The sequence below is a fragment of the Gigantopelta aegis genome, chromosome 6, assembly GCF_016097555.1.
Source record: "Gigantopelta aegis isolate Gae_Host chromosome 6, Gae_host_genome, whole genome shotgun sequence".
NCBI lineage: Eukaryota > Metazoa > Mollusca > Gastropoda > Neomphalida > Peltospiridae > Gigantopelta > Gigantopelta aegis.
The window spans coordinates 29958080-29975923 of NC_054704.1; the positions used below are offsets into that span (position 1 = coordinate 29958080).

A 17844-nucleotide genomic window follows, 5' to 3' on the forward strand; every position below is an offset into this window, starting at 1 on the left:
CCTGTGGGCAGAGCCAAATTATCTTATACCCCGTCTGTAATTTCCAACAGTTTCCAGCCACCCCAGTTAATGCTAAAGCAATAATTAGATTATAAATAACATTGATAATCAATCAAGTATACATAATTAATTTAATTTTTACTATAAAATACACTATTTCAATACTTTTAAAAGCTGCAATGTTGAACTCGGCTACCTAATTACGGTCGTGGTGTTATTGTATTAATGCGCGATTGGCAACAGTTGGGGGGTTTTGGGTTTTTTTAAAAATATTTTTATTTTTTTACTACATACATTTCTGATAAAAAAAGTAGGTTTTTTTTGTGTTTTTTATTAATATCCGTTTCAGACAATTTCGTATTACAAACATTTGAAGTTAAAAACTTGTTTATCGATGGAACTATTTTTCGTCACTGGCAAGTGGTTTCGTTCGCGTCCGCGTGGTACAGCTCCGTTAATAAATTGTTAACAATTATTGTCTGGTATTATTTTGATTATTTGGCTATATGGTTTAACATGTCGGCAAGATAAATTCGTTGTAGAAGCATCTCTCGGGGTATATGGCTTTTTATGTACCCTCTGTGTGCTCTTTTACCCCCTCGCCTTCAGCTCGTGGTAAAATAACACATAGATGGTACATAAAAAGCCATATACCCCTCGTGATGCTTCTACAACTTATATTATTCATTATTACTCTGATGCTGTGATATAATTGAGAGTTTTGTTTCAATCTAAAGGATGTTTTTACTGGTTAATGGTAAGATATAATACTTAACACATGGGAGGGACAAACTCAATTTCAGATGGAACAAGTAAAAAATGAAAGTTAATGTAGTCCAGGGCTCCTTTCCATGAAAAAATCTTAGCCCTAAGATCATCTAAAGGGCTAAAGTAGCTACAATTGTATCAACAATTGTAAAATTGTCCATAGGGTTAGCAAGAATTATATATATTGTTCTGTAGGAGTAGCAACAATTGCATAATGTTTAATAGGATTAACAATTGTATACCGTTCCACAATGGTAGCAACAACTGTATAAAGTTCCATGGAACTAGCAACAACTGTATGATGTTCCATAGAGTAGAAACAACTGTATAATTTTCTATAGGGTTAGCAACAACTATATAAAATTAAAGTTTGTTTTGTTTAATGACACCACTAGAGCACATTGGTTTATTAATCATCGGCTATTGGATGTAAAACAACTATGTCTCAGAGAGTTAGCAACAACTGTATAATGTTCCATAGGGGTAGCAACAATTGTATAATGTTCCATAGGGGTAGCAACAATTGTATAATGTTCCGTAGGGGTAGCAACAATTGTATAATGTTCTTTCAAGGTAGCTGCAACTGCTTAATGTTCTGTAGAAAGGTAATCTCAACTGTAGCTACAATTATATACTGTTCTTTAGGCTGCTGTGGTTATAACTGTACAATGATCTTTAGGGCTAACTACAACTACATTATGTCCTATAGATGTCACCACAGTTGTGCAACATACCTTAGATGTAGTAGTTACAACTGCATAACGTTATTGCATGTGTTTTTAGCAGGTGTAATTACAATTGTATAATATTCATTAGGTGCAATCACAGTTGTATAATGTTGCTTGGGTATAGTTACAATTGTATATTGTTCATTGGGTATCCTTTTTGAAAGTTTATTACTAGTACTATTTTGTTTTAAAGTTGCTTCTTCAACTCTTGTCCATATAATGCCATGGCCAACCACTGTGGCACTAAATGCCATGGCCAACCACTGTGGCACTGTATGTCATGGCCATCACATGTCATTAGTCTCCCTGTAGTTGGAAGCGGTGGCATTACTGTAATCATCAAATGTATCGTGGAGGAAGGCAAATGTAGGACGCTCCTCGGGCCTCCTCTGCCAGCACTTGAGCATGATCTCATAGTAAGAATCATCGTAACCAATTGGCCCACTTGGTTTAGGCATTCGGAATCCCTTGTCCACCTTGTGCAAGACTTCTGAACCACCCATTCCTGCAAGCAAACAAACAGATGGGTCTGATTATATAAACAACACAAGGCACTAAAGTATGAAGTTAAGTTTGTTTAATGACACCACTAGAACACATTGATTAATTATTCATCAGCTATTGGATGTCAAACATTTTGCAACACAATGCAGTGGGAATTAATATAGCTGTCCATTCTTGGAACATAACGTAGTGGAGCTTAGCAAGCATTCTGAGAGTTCAAGGGCCATAACTGTCAAAAATGGGCCAATTCCAATAAAAGTTTATCTGTAACTCTATATGAGATAATGCAGTAAAAAAAAAAGCTAGAAGAAAGTTTGTTTTGTTTAACAACACCACTAGAGAACACTAATTTATTAATCATCGGCTACTGGATTTCAAACATTTGTTTTACTATATAGTCTTAAAGGAAACCTGCTATATTTTTCCATTAGAAACAATATTTCTTTTACATGCACTTCCCCAACAGACAGGACAGCACATATTAGGACCTTTGATATACCAACTGTGGTGCACTGGATGGGATGGGAAAAAACACAGGACAGCACATACCAGGTCCTTTGATATACCAATTGTGGTGCGCTGTGGATGGGATGGTAAAAAACCCAATCAGAGAATGGATCCACGCAGGTGGTTTGATCCTTCGACACAACTGCTCTACCGACTGATCCTGCCCCTGACAGTAACAGGACAACGACGAAAAGTTAAAGTTTGTTTTGTTTAAAGACACCACATTAGTTAATCATAGACTATTGGATGTCAAACATTTTGACATGTAGTCTTAGAGGAAACCTGCTACATGTTTCCATTAGTGGCAATGGATCACCATCCCAAGGACAGGATAGCACATACCACAGCTTTTGCTATACCAGATGTAGTGCAATGGCTGGAATGAGAAATAACATCAAAGGATCCACTGATGAGAATCGATCCTAAAACACCCCCCCCCCCCCCCCCCCCCCCCCCCCCCCCGACAGAGACAAAATCAATAGTCCCCTCCACCAGCTGGACTGGTAGACGACTAATATATGTGTGCATTCCTGGAACACAATGCAGTTTCATAAAACAGGGCAATAAAGCATATCATATTTAGACATTAAAGCATTAATATGACCATCTTTGTTATTCTAATTCAAAACAATTACAGATCTTAATTCTCCTGAATGTCAAAACATTTTAATTCCTTTTAAAAAAAAATTAAAAATTAATGTTACAGCTAAAACTAATATAACAATGTTAAATGAAATATCCTTTTCCTTTTCTCAACTCTTGAAATCTGTCAGCCATGAATGGCATATAATTATGTCAAATGTATGTGCTGTGTTGTTTGTGATCAAGTGCAAAAGAGAGGCTCAACATTTCAAGATAGATTGAGGCATCAGTGGAATATATTATCAGTATAATTAGAAAATGTGTTTCTAATTTTCATTATTATTCATACTTACCTAGTGCTAGCACAACAAATATGCTATTCAACCTGAGTCATACCTACACACTGCAGAATTCTCTCCCTTGCCGGATATGCGCAATGCTATCCTTGCACGGGCTACCTGTAACTTCATTCTCGGTTCAAAGTCCACCCACCGAGGGAAAGCCTCATAGGGGTGGGTGGGAGGTATAGTTTGTTGTGCTAGCACTAGGTAAGTATGAATAATAATGAAAATTAGAAACAAATTTTCTAATAGTCTTATTCAACTTACTGTGCTAGCACAACAAATATGCTATAACGGACGTGCAATGACACCGTTAGAGCACGTGAATTCAACATTAATGGGAGGAGGTAAGAAAATAGAGGACTTACCCGTACCCAAAAAGCTCCTTTGAAGTAATGACATGGAGATAGGACGAACCACGACATACGGTAACAAGGAGTCAAAAAACTTTTGGGAATAAAAAGGGGCTTCCCAAAAGAAAAACTCATCCCCATGAAAGGGAGGAAAAACATCTCCCCAGGGAGAGGAAATGGTAGACAACACTACAAAAAACCCCATCCCTCAGAAAAGGGTGGAGTGTTTAAACATGTCCGAAGCGTGAATCGATGGCAGTCGGACGGAAAAGAGGTCGACCCCTTTCCGTTGCCCTGCGCACAGACACGACGTGTTGAGCCGCAATGACTGTCTGGATCCTACGCGTACCGTCAGGACCAACCGCCATATCCCGGGAAAGAAACGGTCAAAAATGTGCCGTCCTTTCCAAACCCCTGCATTCATGACCTTTATAATATCTAAAGAGTCATGAAAATTCAGGGAAGCAGAAATGGCTCGGATCTCATGTGGTTTTAACAGAGAAATTCCGTAACACATGATCACCCGCCATCTCATATGCTAGCTTGATGGTAGCTGCTATCCATCGAGACAAAGCATTTTTTTGTGACATCACCCGGCCTAATGGTATAAGAAATAAACAATCTCTTTTTACCCTGCCGCCGGTTTTTCGTACGCTGCAAATAATACTTCAATGCTCTCACCGGGCAAAGAAGTCTATCCGAGTTATCAGATGACAGTGTACGAGATAAACTGTGAATGACAGTAGGTGGAAACTCTTCCCCTGGAGACTGGTTTTTAGCAACAAAGATAGGGTTGGTACGTAAAGTGACAGACCCGTCCGAATTGTAATCAACCAAATCATGCAAAAAGCATGTATCTCACTGATCCGACGACAAGCTGCCAGTGAAACCAGAAACAGAGTCTTCCATGTCAAGGCACGAAGACTAGCAAACCTCAACGGCTCATAAGGCGCACCCTTAAGAGCATGCAACACCAGAAAGACATTCCATTTCGGAATAATGGAAGGTCGTTCAACCGTGGATTGTAATGATTTAAGTAAATCATGCAACACCAAGTTGGTAGAAAAGTCACGACATCCACACTGTTTAAGAGTAGTGAAAATCGCAGCTCTGTGACTTTTCACTGTCGTGACTTTAAGTTTCCTTTCTTGGACCAACGCCAGAAAGTACTCCGCTAAATCGTTGACAGTAGGCGATAAGGGATCGAAATCCCGTGCGTTCGCCCAACGAACCCACATACGCCAGTGACACTGATAAACCGACTCGGTAGAATTGCGCTTTGCTGAAGAGACGAGATGCGCAATTCTTGTCGAAAAACCTCTGTGTCGCAAGGAAGCCCTGATAACCTCCACGCGTGAAACCGGAAGACCTCCGGCTTCGGATGCCACACCGTCTGACTCAGTCGCTGGCTGAGTAGATCGGACAACACTGGTAATCGGAATGGGACTGCCACTAACAGTGACAGGAGCTGTGGAAACCAGGGCTGCGCCACCCACAGAGGAGCTATCAACGTCACGTGACAAGGTTCTTGGACCACTTTGGTCAACACCTTGCCGAGTAAGACAGGAGGAGGGAAGGCATAAAAATCCAGTCCCGTCCAATCCATACTTAACGCGTCGTACTCCAACGCCAATGTGTCCGGTACCCGGGGACACGAACACCGGCAATTGGTTGTTCAAACCGTGTGGCAAACATGTCCACCTGTGGACTGCCCCACACCCGAAGAACCGCTGCGACCACCCCTTTGTTCAACATCCACTCCGTCTGAACAGGGGTATGTCGACTGAGGGCATCTGCTAACACATTCACCGATGAAGGAATGTGTTTCGCCCACAGAGTGGTCCCTAGTTGGTCGCAGAATTCCAAAATCGCAAGAGCTTTGCGACCCAAAGTCTCCGATTTGGTTCCACCCCAACGATTGAGATATGCCACTACCGACGTATTGTCGCATCTCAACAGAATTCGACGGTGTCGAAGAACACACCGGAAATGAAGACAGGCACGATGCACTGCCTCCATCTCCAAACAGTTGATATGAAGCTTCCTCTCGGAGAGATTCCATACCCCTGAAATGTGTTGATCCAACAGATGCGCCCCGTACCCGTGCAGCGACGCATCCGTGAACAGGATCAGATCCGGAGCAGGGGGGTGCAACGGAACCGATAGGGACATGCACTTGTCCGACAGGCACTCCTGTATCGGATGAGTGAACCATGGGCCCAGAGGCACTATCGTGTCCCAATTGTGACCGTCCCACCGTGGGGACAAATGCCACTGGAGTGGTCGTTTGAATCGTCTGAACCGCACGATCAATGAGGCCAGAGATTCGAGGTGGCCCAACACCACGTGGAGAGATCGTACCGTAGTACTTTGCTCCCCCATCAAACGTCGCGCCGACGTTTGGAAATTGTGGATACGCGCATCGGTGGGACGAACCGACGCTACCACAAGATCGAAGACCACTCCGAGATATGTGAAAATCTGAGCCGGCGTTAACTCCGATTTCACCCAATTGGGAATAAAACCCAATTGGAGGATCGTGTCCAAAACCAACCCGACATTGGTCTGACACTCCTGTTGCGACGAAGCTGGGATCAACCAATCGTCCAGATAGGTATGCATTCAAACCCCTAACAAATGAACATGACCTACCACCGCTTTTTACCACACGTGTAAAAGCATGGGGACTCGTCGCCAAAACCGAACGGGAGCACACGAAACTCGTACGCTTTTCCCGTCGAACAGGAAGCGCAGAAACTTCCAAAACGCCTTGTGCACCGGGACATGGAGGTATGCGTCTTTCAGATCGATCGACACAGCCCACTCCCCAATTTGAAGCAGGTTCCGGACCGAATGAACCGTTTCCATTTTCATGGAAGGAACATCGACGTAGACGTTCAGTGGCTTCAAATTTAGGATTGGTCTCCATTTCCCCATTTTTCTTCCGGGCGAAGAAAAAGATGAGAATAAAATCCCGGAGTGTCCAGACTGACTCTCTGGATGGCCCCTTTGTCGAGAAACTCGGCAATCATACTCTCCACTAAAACGCGCCGATCCGCGGACGGTAACGGCGGCATTCTCGGAGTGGAAGTAAGAGGGGGGCTCGAAGAAAAGGGTATTTTGTAACCGTGTCGAACGACCGACAGAACCCAGGGGTCGAGACCAGGCAGCTTGCACCAATTTTCGAAAGGAAATGGCGGAGCCTGCCCCCCACGGGTATGTTTGCTAACGGTACCTCCGAAAGCAACTGCCGATCGTTCACGTACCCTCACCCCAACCGCTTACCACCCGTAGGCGCAACGCCTTTGGTGGACTGAGAACGGAACGCAGTACGACGTTTGCGTCCTCGCTTAGCGGAAGACGGGTTGTTACCTGGTTGCCTCCTAGTGTCAGGAACCCTAGGGATCTGAGCCGACTGTAAAAAAGCAGCCTTTTTTACAGGAGGAGGCTTGAACCCCGAAAACGTGGACCGACGTTTACCAGAGGTTGAGGGTCGAGTGTTCGGGACTGGTCGCGACAAATCCTTGTCTAGGACAATATTAAAATCGGGACCGAAAAGTAAATTTTCCCGTACCGAACGTGTACGAAAAAAAAACTTCTTCGCAACGTTTGACGCACTCAAACCCGCCAGGTAATGGTCACGCCGTAACAAAAAGACTGTTCGCAAACAATCGGCCAGATAACTGAGCGATATGCTTAGAGGCTTTTGACGCAGCCTCCAAACAGCCTTTCGCCATCGCGGGAAGGCTCTCGACAGCCTTATCCAAGCCAAATAGGAACGTACCTAAATGGTTATTAACCTGGAACATCGACTTAGCCAGCCGTTCAAAACGATTCCAGATCCGCGATTGGCAATGACACATGCGGCGATGGGGAACAAGCGGCTCGGACACTAGCGGGAACGACCGCCGGATGTTCGAGAAAATCCGCCCCCAACGTCTCATAGGAGTCGGCACGAAAAATGCGCGCTCCCGTTAGGATTTTCCCCGTAGGCAGTGCCGTTGGGTACTCATCAACACCCACTCCCAGGATACGATCACTGCCAGTGATCAACACATCAATGTCACAAAGTGAACTGTGCGCCTCCTGTGCAAGTGGTAAACCCGACTCCTCACGAGGAGTGACCAAATTCAAAGAACGGTTCCCGAAGGAGACACCCTTGAATGTAGGCTGGGCCTCAACCTGAGGTATAGCGTCCCCGCATACCTGTCGGACCTGGTCCCTGACAAAAGCCAGAACCGCCGGATAATCGCACTCCTCCTCTACTTCCGAACCGAAGTGAGAGAGAGCTGGGTCAGCGACAGAATCCGGTCCAACCGACGCTTCCTCTGAAGCCAGGTCACTGTCCACTGGATCCCGAAGATCGAAATGGACTCCTCCCCCTAATCGAGACGCCCCTGGGGCAGCGTCTCCCGAGACGGAAACAATAGGAACCGAACGACAATCCCTAACTGCATCGTCAAACTGCTGTCGAGACGCAGTTTCTGCTGGTTTTGGCGGAAAACCAGGGGGGGGGGGGGGGGGAATGGGAGCCGCACCCGTCGGTCCCGTCTGCGAAAGCAATGATCCCAACTGAGGCGAAGCGTTCAAAAATTCCACAAAACTCCGAAACAACGTTTCCTGAAAGCCTAACGGTCGTTCCTGCGCCAAGTGCGGAACGGTCGGAGTTTGCGGCCACAGAGTACCCCCAACCGAGGGGTATCTGCGCGAACCTCGTCCTCTATCGAGTAAAGTCGAAGAGGTAGGGACCAAAGACGGTGCAAACTGTGAGGAGATGTCCGTTGCTACCGAAGTCACCGGACCCTTGGGGGGGGTAAACATATGCAAACGGAGGACCCAAACGGGATGAGTCCTCCACCCAACGGTAAACATCGGTCGGGATGCCATCAGAGACGGATCCCGGCATCGGAACAACTGGCTCAGTTCGAAGCAAACTGGCAGAACTCTCCTCGGGCCTTGAGAATGCTGAGGTGCCGAAGCGACTGTCAGCAATCGAAGGCAAAGTCGGGGCCACCTGCTCTGCGGACGAAGCAGTGGACCTATGCACAACGGAGTGCATGTGCTCGGTAACCGATGAAGTCGTCAAAACCGGTGCCGCGACGACTCCACCCTGCCCCCCTTCTGTTTGTAAAGGTAACCGTAACGACGATGGCGACGCCCGCGACGAAGCCACACAAACAGAAGAAGGCGCCGTCACTAACGAAGACGGCTCACGTACCACGGTCACAATAGGAGCCCGGGGGGGCGCTCCCAAAGTATCTGTAACTGTACTCGTAACACGGACCGAAGAAGAAACACCCTTGTGTTTCCCCCCTTTCCGGACACTTTTAGAAGTGTCTACAGACTTATGGGACCTACCCACTAAGTCCGACTTGCCGACTACTGCCGAAGCAGACGACAAGATTTTGCTGGTACCCGAAACCTGAGTCTGCGAACCGAACCGAACCCACTGGTCAGGAGACCACGTGGCGCAGATCTCACACTGACGGTCTTGAGAACAAGACCGACAGTCCGGACACAACACGTGTGTGTCTTTACGTCGTAAAAGAAATGGACAACCATCTCGCGCCCAAACTTTCCGTGCGCTAGCTGTCAACGAACTCGCGTCGGACATGGTAAATTCAACACAGAATTCCCAACTACCAACCGTATGTCAAGTTCAACCAAAAAACAAACACAAAATTACAAGTAAAGAAAACTTTTTGCCAAAGCTTAACAGGTGTTAACAGGTGGACTGCAGAATTGAGAATGAAGTTACAGGTAGCCCGTGCAAGGATAGCATTGCGCATATCCGGCAAGGGAGAGAATTCTGCAGTGTGTAGGTATGACTCAGGTTGAATAGCATATTTGTTGTGCTAGCACAGTAAGTTGAATAAGACTAAGGATTTACTATGCAAAAGAGTGAATGGGGGATTCAGGGCAAAAAAGATTAAGAACAACTGGTATACAAGAAAGATATTATAAAAGCAAGCAAAAGCCAGGAGCGGCACAGTGTAAAAAATAGTGGTACGGCTCGTTGTTGCCAGACTCGCCTATCAAATTACTTATAAGGACATTTTCACAGATATAACAAATATAACCTACACACACAAAAGTTGTACCGTCTGCGCCGCCCCTGGCAAAAGCTACTGACCTGGATATGGGACTCGACCAAATGTGATCAGTTCATACAACAAGACTCCAAAAGACCAGACGTCAGATTTGATTGAAAACTTTCTCTCCAACGCTGCTTCTGGAGCAGTCCATTTTATGGGAAATTTTGTATCTGTAAAAATACATTTCAAGTCCTATTTTAATATCAAGTAATACTGGAATAGACAAAATTGAAGTGACTGTCATACACTTTTATTAACTGAAAAATGTACACCAGTTTTGTGTATTATAAAACTATACCAGAAAGTAAAAAAATTACGAATTATAATATTTTCATAAAACATTTTATTACAAAATAATTATCACCGTAAATGCAGATGATATTTTATTTTATTTTTTAAGTCAGAATTCCATATGTATGGATGCAGCAACTTATGCAGTTTACTTACATGGCATGCTTATATGGTATGCGTTTTGTCAGATTTCACATATACAGTAATGCGTTTTTATTTATTTCAAACCACATTAAATTTCTTGGGGTTTTTAACTATACAGTAATGTCACTTTAATAAAGTTATCATGCAATTTGCATGCTATTGGATATCTCTAAGAGAAAATAGGACTATCAAAATGTCCATTTCAATTTTTTTAAACATTTAATATATAAATTCAAATTTCTGAAATCTCTCTCTCAGGGCTTCTAGAATTTTTATAAAATTCATGGGATTAGTTATTTTTAATATCCACTAGCCACAATTAAAAATTCACTAGTCCTACTTTACTTTTAAGTTGACACCATTTTACTAATTGTAATAATGTCAACTAAGGAGGGAGATAGAGATTAAACACACTAAGATTTGAGAGGTGGCAGGTATCCATATTTACAGAATATACTTAAATGCAGCATTTGACCACTTTTTTTCACTAGCCATCAGCATGGCAATAGTAGTTATTTACTAGCCCAACATTGAATATCACTAGCCATGGGAGTGGGGCTACCATAATCTAGAAGCCCTGTCTCTCTATTTGTTTGTAGAGAGGATCAATTTTCAGAACAATCCAATCTCACCTCTAGGATAAGTTGACAGATGGACAGAATGAATGAACTGTTTTATTTAACGACACACTCAACACATTTTATTTACGGTTATATGGCGTCGGACATATGGTTAAGGACCACACAGATATTGAGGGAGGAAATCTGCTGTCACCACTTCATGGGCTACTCTTTTCAATTAGCAGCAAGGGATCTTTTATATGCACCACCCCATAGACAGGTTAGCACATACCACAGCCTTTGATGTCCCATTATTCGTGGTGCACTGGCTGGAGCGAAAAATAGCCCAATGGGCAGATGGATGGACCCTGGACAAATCATAATGGTGTTAAAAAGGTGAACCACTTACTTTCCGTGGCCTCATATATATCTTCTTCTTGCAATATCCTGGCCAGTCCAAAATCTGCCACTTTGACTTCATTATTATCACCTACTAAGATATTAGCTGCTCGTAAGTCACGATGCACAAAGTTTTCTAACTCTAGGAAAGCCATGCCGTCTGCAATCTGAGAAAAAAATTGAAAACCAAAACAAATAATAAATGTTTTACAATTTTCACAATTACAGTTAAACATTATTTTAACCTTGGTTATCTCATGAGCCCAAACTACATTAAAGCTATGAAATCGTCATATGACATGATTTTCTTCAAGAACTGCCATGTTTGTCTCAATCAATCATTGTCTCAAGCTATCTGGTTTGGTCCCTACAACACTTAAGTTAACTCTTTCACCACGACAGGCCGGTATACTGGCTAGCGATATCCAGTGCCTCTCAGCACGACAGGCCGGTTTAGCGGCTTGTAACACCTGTTCATATTTGGTGCCGAGTGACGCGTCAATATTATAATTACACAAAATCTCGCGCGACCATAGCTGCCATGTGACACACTAATGGCTGCACCCATGTTCTAGTGAATTTTGAACGAGTTTTTCCAAGTTTATACTGATATTCTGACTAATTAAACACGAACCGAGGTGACAAAATTTCGTCTGTTGAAAACAGTGGTTGCGATTCAGATGACGGGTTTTCTGATGATGAAATGTGGGATAATATGGACTTTGGTGCATTTGATTTAATCGAGATTGGCGATCGTGAACGAAATGTCATTCAACATGGCAATTTAGAAGAAAATGATACCGATGACGAGTTACAAGATGACTTGCCACTGTTTTACCACGCGCCTGAGTTTACCTGGACACATGAGCCATATTCAGTTACCTGCAGATCAACGTTTACTAAAAATCCGGGGCCTGTAAAAGTGTTTGACGTCAACACAAACGCCATAGAGTACTTTTCGCTATTTTATTTCAATACTGTGTATGGACAAATTGTGGAATTTACCAACATGAATGCCAAAAAAAAGTGTGATACAGATCCTGCTAACAACAAAGGTGTGTGGTATGATGTTTCTGTTGATGAAATGAAAGCTTATTATGGCTTGTTAATTTTGCAAAAGCATTGTAAATATATTTTTAAAATTATAACTGGAATGTTAATTAATTAATTATCCAACAAGAAAAACATTTGTACTGTTGTTTTTTTAAATTACCAGTCCTACCTACTCAAATAGGTGAGTAATATGCATAGTTTACCTGTAATTACCAGATTTATACCTGTTGAATCTAACATTTTTAAAGTATTATTTTTTTATCTAGACAGCCGTCCATTCACCTTTCTGGAAATGTATAGCCTATAACTAAAATTAATGATAAAACAAGTAGTTTTATCCTTTAACAAACATGATCATAAATCTGCTATTTAAACTCAGTGTGCAGGGAAGCTCAAGGCTGTAAAACTTAGTGGTGAAAGAGTTAACAATTTTTGACTGAATATCATGTTGTTATTAATTTGGTTCCATTTAATATTTGATGGTTATATTAATTATATACAAAGAAAACCCCCAACATCATTATTTAAGTACTGTCTAATGCATAGTAATACTTAAAAAAAAAAATCAATTAACCATGTGATGTACAAGGAAACCCATCCGAAGAAAATGTTTTATTACATACCTATTCAATCTTACTATTGTGATAAAGACATTTTCAAAATGTGTAATAAATTTATCTTGTATCACACATATATGAGATCTGGACTGGAACTCGTAAATGGGGAATTCCCCTTTTATGTTTCCTGGAGTTAGCACCTTTTTATTACTGACATCATGTCCAATTTACAAATTACGTCACATCATACTGAAACATTACATAAAGATTGCTGCAGAGTATGATTCTTAACATAAGTAAATCTATGAAAGGAAGATTGATTAATAGATTTAAGAAAGTGTAGTAATGACATTAAAATAAAACGTTTTTGTAAAAAAAATAAAAGAAGGTATGTAATAAAAACAAAACATCACATACGTCGTTTTCGTTTCCTATTTATTGCACACGTTTATTTTGCACAAGAACATACCACTCGACTGCTACGCGGTCTCATGGTAGATATTCTTGTGCAATGACTAGGAAGCGAAAACAATGTATGTGAAGTTCTGTATATATATTGGTCCCTGTTCTGCAATACTGCATGTGTGTGCTGGCAGTCAAGACTGGATGCCTAGTATTTACCTGGGATGCCATATCGACGATGATGGCGAATGTCAAGGCACGACCTTCGTCCTTCCTGAGGTAATCTAACAAAGCGCCGTTTGACATGAGTTCAGTTATAATGAAGATGGGCTCAGACTCTGTACACACGGCCAACAACTGAACAAGTTTTCTGTGCCGTAGTTTGTGCATGATTTTTGCTTCAGCGAGGAAGGCATCGGGTGACATTGTACCGGGTTTTAGTGTCTTAATGGCACAGTCTATTACATTTCTCAGTTTCCCTGCAATAAAACAACATAGATATTTATATGTAATTGTTAAAACGTAAAATGTATTAATAATGTAAAGTAATGATCTTATCACATGACTTAAGAAAATGACTAATTTAATTTGTTTTTAGATGTAATAGAACAAAAAGGCTAAGTTTTAAAAATGAAGCAAAAGGTACTGTATTTTAAAGTCAATTATGCACATTTTCTTTTTAAAATACATATTAAAAATTATACTTAACCAAAAATAAATATCTTGGAAAAATCTTTAGTAATCATCAACGTAAACTTGTCAATCGGCAGTTTATGGTACTTTACAAATTCTTGGTAGTGTTCATTACAAGAAAATATTAAAAAAAGAAGCCATTAGTGATGGCTGTAATAAATTTAAATAAATGTTTAAAAGCATCAATACCTTCCAATAAAAAGCACACAAAAATGGACTGTGACAATTTATATCCCTAACCATTGAATTAGCCATTAAACCAGCAATGTAAGAAACTACAATATAATCATACGAGTGGTCATGGCTAACAGTATGTGTTTGTGTGTATTTTAAACCAGCAGTGTAAGAAACTACAATATAATCATATGAGTGGTCATGGCTAACAGTATGTGTTTGTGTGTATTTTAAACCAGCAGTGTAAGAAACTACAATATAATCATATGAGTGGTCATGGCTAACAGTATGTGTTTGTGTGAATTTTAAACTTGTTAGTAATTATGTAAAATCATTTTCTTGAGATTTATGCTCAGTACAAAAATGACATTCACTTGGTTTCATCTATCAAATGATTTTTGGACAACAAACAAAATCCATCGGTTTTTCAGCAGTGCTGTATGACATTCTCTTGGCAGACATGATTAGTAATGAATGATTTGCCCATTTTTAAGGACAATTTAAATTTTTCTGTTAAAACTGGCATATTACCACAATGCCATACCTTCAAAATAACATAAAAACTAAATTACAATAGGTGTATAAATTTTACAGATTTAATGACATTTATAGCTACACTGAAAGAAAAACATTTTTAGTGATGCAGGTGTTATAAAGAAATTCCATAGCAAGCACAGAGTACAAGTCATTTAAATTTTAAGTCTTACTTAGACACTAGCTTTACACTTAATCAAGTATTCGACTTAAGTCTGTGTTACTAACAAGAGTGCCCAAACTCAGTGACTTGACAATTTATATTAAATTCTTAGTATAATAAACCTTTAATGATTTCACTTATCTGTAAAAAAAAAAAGATCAGTATACAAATATTTTATACCTTCAATTATTTGTATTAAATTATCAGTATATTATACAAACCTTTAATAAATTCAATAATCTGTTTTAAATTATTAGTATATTTATAAACCTTTAATAACTTCTGATTTATCTGTAGTAAATTATTAGTATATTATACAAACCTTTAATAAATTCAATAATCTGTTTTAAATTATTAGTATATAACCTTTAATAACTTCTGATTTATCTGTAGTAAATTATTAGTATATTATACAAACCTTTAATAAAATCAATAATCTGTTTTAAATTATTAGTATATAAACCTTTAATAACTTCTGATTTATCTGTAGTAAATTATTAGTATATTATACAAACCTTTAATAAATTCAATAATCTGTTTTAAATCATTAGTATACAAACCTATAATAAACTGAGTAATCTGTTTTATATTATTAGTATACAAACCTTTAATATATTCAATAATCTGTTTTACATTATTAGCATACAATCCTTTAATAAATTCAATAATCTGTTTTACATTATTAATATACAAACCTTTAAAAACTTCACCAAAACAACCATGACCGAGTTTTGTAAGCACCTTAACTTTATCGCGAGGGACTTCCAGTTCTCGGAAGTGAAACATGGGCGGTTGTCGAGGACACGGCACCGTCAGCATACAACACAGCCCATCAGAATTTTCTGTATGAACAAATGTTAGTTCAAAATAAACCCAATAAAACCAAAAAATAAGCTACCTGACTGGCGAAGCTGCTCATATTTAAAATAAAGGGGTGGGGTGAAAAATGTCAATTCTGTCATTCTTGAAATAAAAACGAAACAAAATGTAAACTTCCACCATTTTAAAACTCTTAGAAACATAGTGGGAAACAAAATAATTTCTTCCACCATAAATTTTATTTGCCTTTCACCGCAGCACAAACCTTTGTATACATCGCCAAAACAGCCGCAGCCAAGTCTACTTGAGATTCGAATTCTATCACGTTTAATTTCGAGCTCACGAAATGGTGGAAATTTAGCATGTTGGGGGTCACGTGGACATGCCTCGACAAGAGGACAGCATAATCCATCGGGATTCTCTGGAAATTAAACATTTATTACAACAACAAAATAGTTTTTGCACTATGGTTAACTCAGTTTTAACAAGCATTCTGAGAGTACTGCTTAAGCAATTCATGTCCCCTACAGGGCCCAATAAATGTTTGTACTCCTAAATGTAAGTTCAAGGGCCATACCTCTGTCAAAAATGGGTAAATTGCCATAAAAGTCAAACTTGATCTGTAACAGTACATGATAAAGCAACATGCAAAATTTCAGACAAGACAGACAAGACAGACAGATAGGACAAAACCTATAGTTCCCTCCAACTGGACCGAAATAATTCTGGGATTTCAAAAAAGGATTAATTTAATGATTGATATCTGCTAAAAATATATTGACGATCACAAGAAAATATTCTCAGACATTTTAATGTATGTAAAGAGGGTAAGCACAGCTTAAACCTGTTTAACACTGAAGACTAAGGTTGGCATGATAAACCAATGTAGGCCATCACAATACTACAGCTGGAGATATGATACATGAATCCCTTGCTTATGTATCAATTCATATTTTGACCATGTATTGATTCCTATTTTAATTTTGTATTGATTTACCAACACCAATTAGTACTGAGACATACTTATTGTCAAGTTAAGTGGACAGATAACATGTAACTGTTTATGTCACTAAGTCTATGATGTGGTGTTTCCACATTAAAACTGTGTTTAATCAGTGTTTCCTTTTTATCATGTTTATTTCTTAGTGTTAAATCATTTCACCCATGCTTCAACTTCTTGTTATACTGGGAAAACGCAGTGAATCAGGTATCATGATTAATGCTGTACCGCAGGTTCTTTATCGTGATACGTATTGTACTGTGAAGCAGGTGTATCGTAACACCACAGTGAATCAGGTATCATGATTAATGCTGTACCGCACGTTCTTTATCATGATACGTATTGTACTGTGAAGCAGGTGTATCGTGACCCCCCAGTGAATCAGGTATCATGATTAATGCTGTACCGCAGGTTCTTTATCATGATCCGTATTGTACTGTGAAGCAGGTGTATCGTGACCCCCCAGTGAATCAGGTATCATGATTAATGCTGTACCGCAGGTTCTTTATCATGATACGTATTGTACTGTGAAGCAGGTGTATCGTGACCCCCCAGTGAATCAGGTATCATGATTAATGCTGTACCGCAGGTTCTTTATCATGATACGTATTGTACTGTGAAGCAGGTGTATCGTGACCCCCCAGTGAATCAGGTATCATGATTAATGCTGTACCGCAGGTTCTTTATCATGATACGTATTGTACTGTGAAGCAGGTGTATCGTGACCCCCCAGTGAATCAGGTATCATGATTAATGCTGTACCGCAGGTTCTTTATCATGATACGTATTGTACTGTGAAGCAGGTGTATCGTGACCCCCCAGTGAATCAGGTATCATGATTAATGCTGTACCGCAGGTTCTTTATCATGATACGTATTGTACTGTGAAGCAGGTGTATCGTGACCCCCCAGTGAATCAGGTATCATGATTAATGCTGTACCGCAGGTTCTGTATCGTGATACGTATTGTACTGTGAAGCAGGTGTATCGTGACCCCCCAGTGAATCAGGTATCATGATTAATGCTGTACCGCAGGTTCTTTATCATGATACGTATTGTACTGTGAAGCAGGTGTATCGTGACCCCCCAGTGAATCAGGTATCATGATTAATGCTGTACCGCAGGTTCTTTATCATGATACGTATTGTACTGTGAAGCAGGTGTATCGTGACCCCCCA

The 17844-nt window shown here is 40.4% G+C and overlaps 1 protein-coding gene across 1 annotated transcript in view; it reads right to left on the reverse strand.

Annotated features, from left to right (window-relative positions):
• Positions 1-488: 488 nt before the first annotated feature.
• The window catches only part of LOC121375939 (tyrosine-protein kinase SRK2-like), a 54116-nt gene continuing 36760 nt past the window's right edge, over positions 489-17844 (reverse strand). The window contains exons 7-11 of the mRNA XM_041503664.1: positions 15544-15690; positions 13504-13763; positions 11283-11439; positions 9917-10048; positions 489-2001 (exon numbers count right to left, since the gene is read on the reverse strand). Coding sequence (XP_041359598.1) covers positions 1784-2001; positions 9917-10048; positions 11283-11439; positions 13504-13763; positions 15544-15690 — 914 coding nt within the window. The 3' untranslated portion in view covers positions 489-1783. The remainder of the gene's footprint in view (positions 2002-9916; positions 10049-11282; positions 11440-13503; positions 13764-15543; positions 15691-17844) is intronic.